The following is a 1,770-nucleotide window of genomic DNA, read 5'->3' on the forward strand; positions in this document are numbered from 1 at the left end:
TTTTTTTGTACCAAGGATAGAACTTGGGTCCTTGTACTTGCAAGGCAGGCAGCGGAACCACTGAGCTAAATCCCCAGCCCTGAATGGTATATTTAAAATAGATAAATCTTTTTTAAAAACAGATAAATTTTAGGTATGTAAATCTTAGGGTATGTAAATTCTTCTTTTTTGTTTTTCTTTTATGCAGTGTTAAGGATCACACATGCGCAAGCATGAAATCATCCCTCACATCATTAAGAAAGTTTAACTCTGGGTGTTGAGTTTAAGAAAGATTTTATTGTCTTATTTTCGTCATCTTCTAATTTTCTACAGCAAAACAGTTGGGTTGTGTAATTTGGTGGGGGGTACCGGGGATCTAACTTGGGCCATTGTGCTTGTGAGGCAGATGTCGGAACCACTGAGCTAAATCCCCTGGCCCTCGTGTTGTGTTATTGGGAAAAAGAACAGAAAGTCTGAACAGAAGGCGAGAAATCCTCAACTACAGCGGCAAACCTGAGCCTCTGCCCTAGCAAGAAGTGGGCTACCTCAAGGGGCCGTGTTCGTCTCCTCTCACAGCCTGACCAGTAACTGTCCTCTAAAGTTGCTGCCCCAGCCCGATAATGTTCCTATCTCTAGTTTTGCTGTGATTCCTGCACAGCAACCATGGAAGGAACCATCCCAGGGGCTTTCCTTTGCCCTCTCTCGAAAGTGGAAACAACAATCATCTTAACTGTGCACTGCCGTCACCGGACCCAAACTCTGAGAGGAGCAAAGGTGCTTAAAAAGGTGTGAAAGGCCTGGGTGTGGCTCAGTGAAACAGCGTTTGTCTAATGAGCGGGGAGCCCAGAGTTCCGTCAGGAGTAACGCAAAAGAAATAAACGGTGTCTTTCAACCTGGAGCCCGCAAAGCCGGGGTCCACTCTAAGCCAGTCTTCCCAATCTCACCTTCTTTGCCTTTCGGTAACTCCTCAAACTGAGGCCTGCCCCAGGGCCTTTCTGGCCTTGCTTTCATCGTGGAAAACGAGGCTGACCTTCAGTTCCCAGCTCTAGTCAGCCCGAAGAGACCTCTCTGACGCTCCACCCGAAGGGGCCATATCCCTGCCCTGCACCAAACTGCAACGAAATATCCGTTTGCAGTTTCCTCGGAGAATTTTGTGCTTCCAAACAGACACGGATCCCGGGTCTGCTGTGAACACTGAGGGCCTAGCGAGGCGGGTCGCGAACTCTGAGTACCGGACTGTGAGAGTGGACAGGTTAGAGACAGCCGTGTACGCATGCGCAAGAACTCCGCCGCTGAGCTGAACTCTTCGGCCGGAGGGAACGACCGCGAGTAACCCCCCGCTGACGTCACGGCGGGGCGGGGCCTCGGCGACGCCCGGGTCTAAAGCTCCAGCCGCCGCTCCACCAGGTTGGGGAGTCACCGGCCTCATGGTACAGACCCCGGGACGCCTGGGGACGCACGTGCTCTGGCCCGGAGCTGCCCAGGGACCCAGGGGAGGCGCGGCCCTGGAGAGCTCTCTTTGTGAGCGTTCGACCGATAGAGACACAGGGAAGCTCCGCTCGTGCACAGCACCGAGCTGCCACCCGCTCCACTGCGCCCCGAGCCGGACGGGGAGACAAAGGCGAGTGCCGCCCGCTCGCCTAGAGCCCAGGCCGTTCCCGACGCACCTTCGATGTCTGTCAGCAGCGCCGCGTCCAGCTCGCACGGCTCGGCCAACGCCTGCTCCAGAGCCGCCTCGTTGAAGGTTGGCTCGTCCATGGCGCATCTGCCCCGCCGGGTCCGCCCCGTGCA

The 1,770-nt window shown here is 54.8% G+C and overlaps 1 protein-coding gene across 3 annotated transcripts in view; it reads right to left on the reverse strand.

The window, feature by feature from the left end:
* Positions 1–1,764, reverse strand: part of Srebf1 (sterol regulatory element binding transcription factor 1) — a 21,162-nt gene extending 19,398 nt beyond the window's left edge. For all 3 annotated transcript variants that reach the window (XM_033767319.1, XM_010637416.1, XM_019209479.2), the window contains exon 1: positions 1,647–1,764. In XM_033767319.1, coding sequence (XP_033623210.1) covers positions 1,647–1,737 — 91 coding nt within the window. In that variant the 5' untranslated portion in view covers positions 1,738–1,764. The remainder of the gene's footprint in view (positions 1–1,646) is intronic.
* Between the last annotated feature and the right edge of the window lie 6 nt (positions 1,765–1,770).

Source organism: Fukomys damarensis, unplaced genomic scaffold (assembly GCF_012274545.1).
Source record: "Fukomys damarensis isolate Sample0158 unplaced genomic scaffold, DMR_v1.0_HiC HiC_scaffold_23, whole genome shotgun sequence".
In the NCBI taxonomy this organism is placed as follows: domain Eukaryota; kingdom Metazoa; phylum Chordata; class Mammalia; order Rodentia; family Bathyergidae; genus Fukomys; species Fukomys damarensis.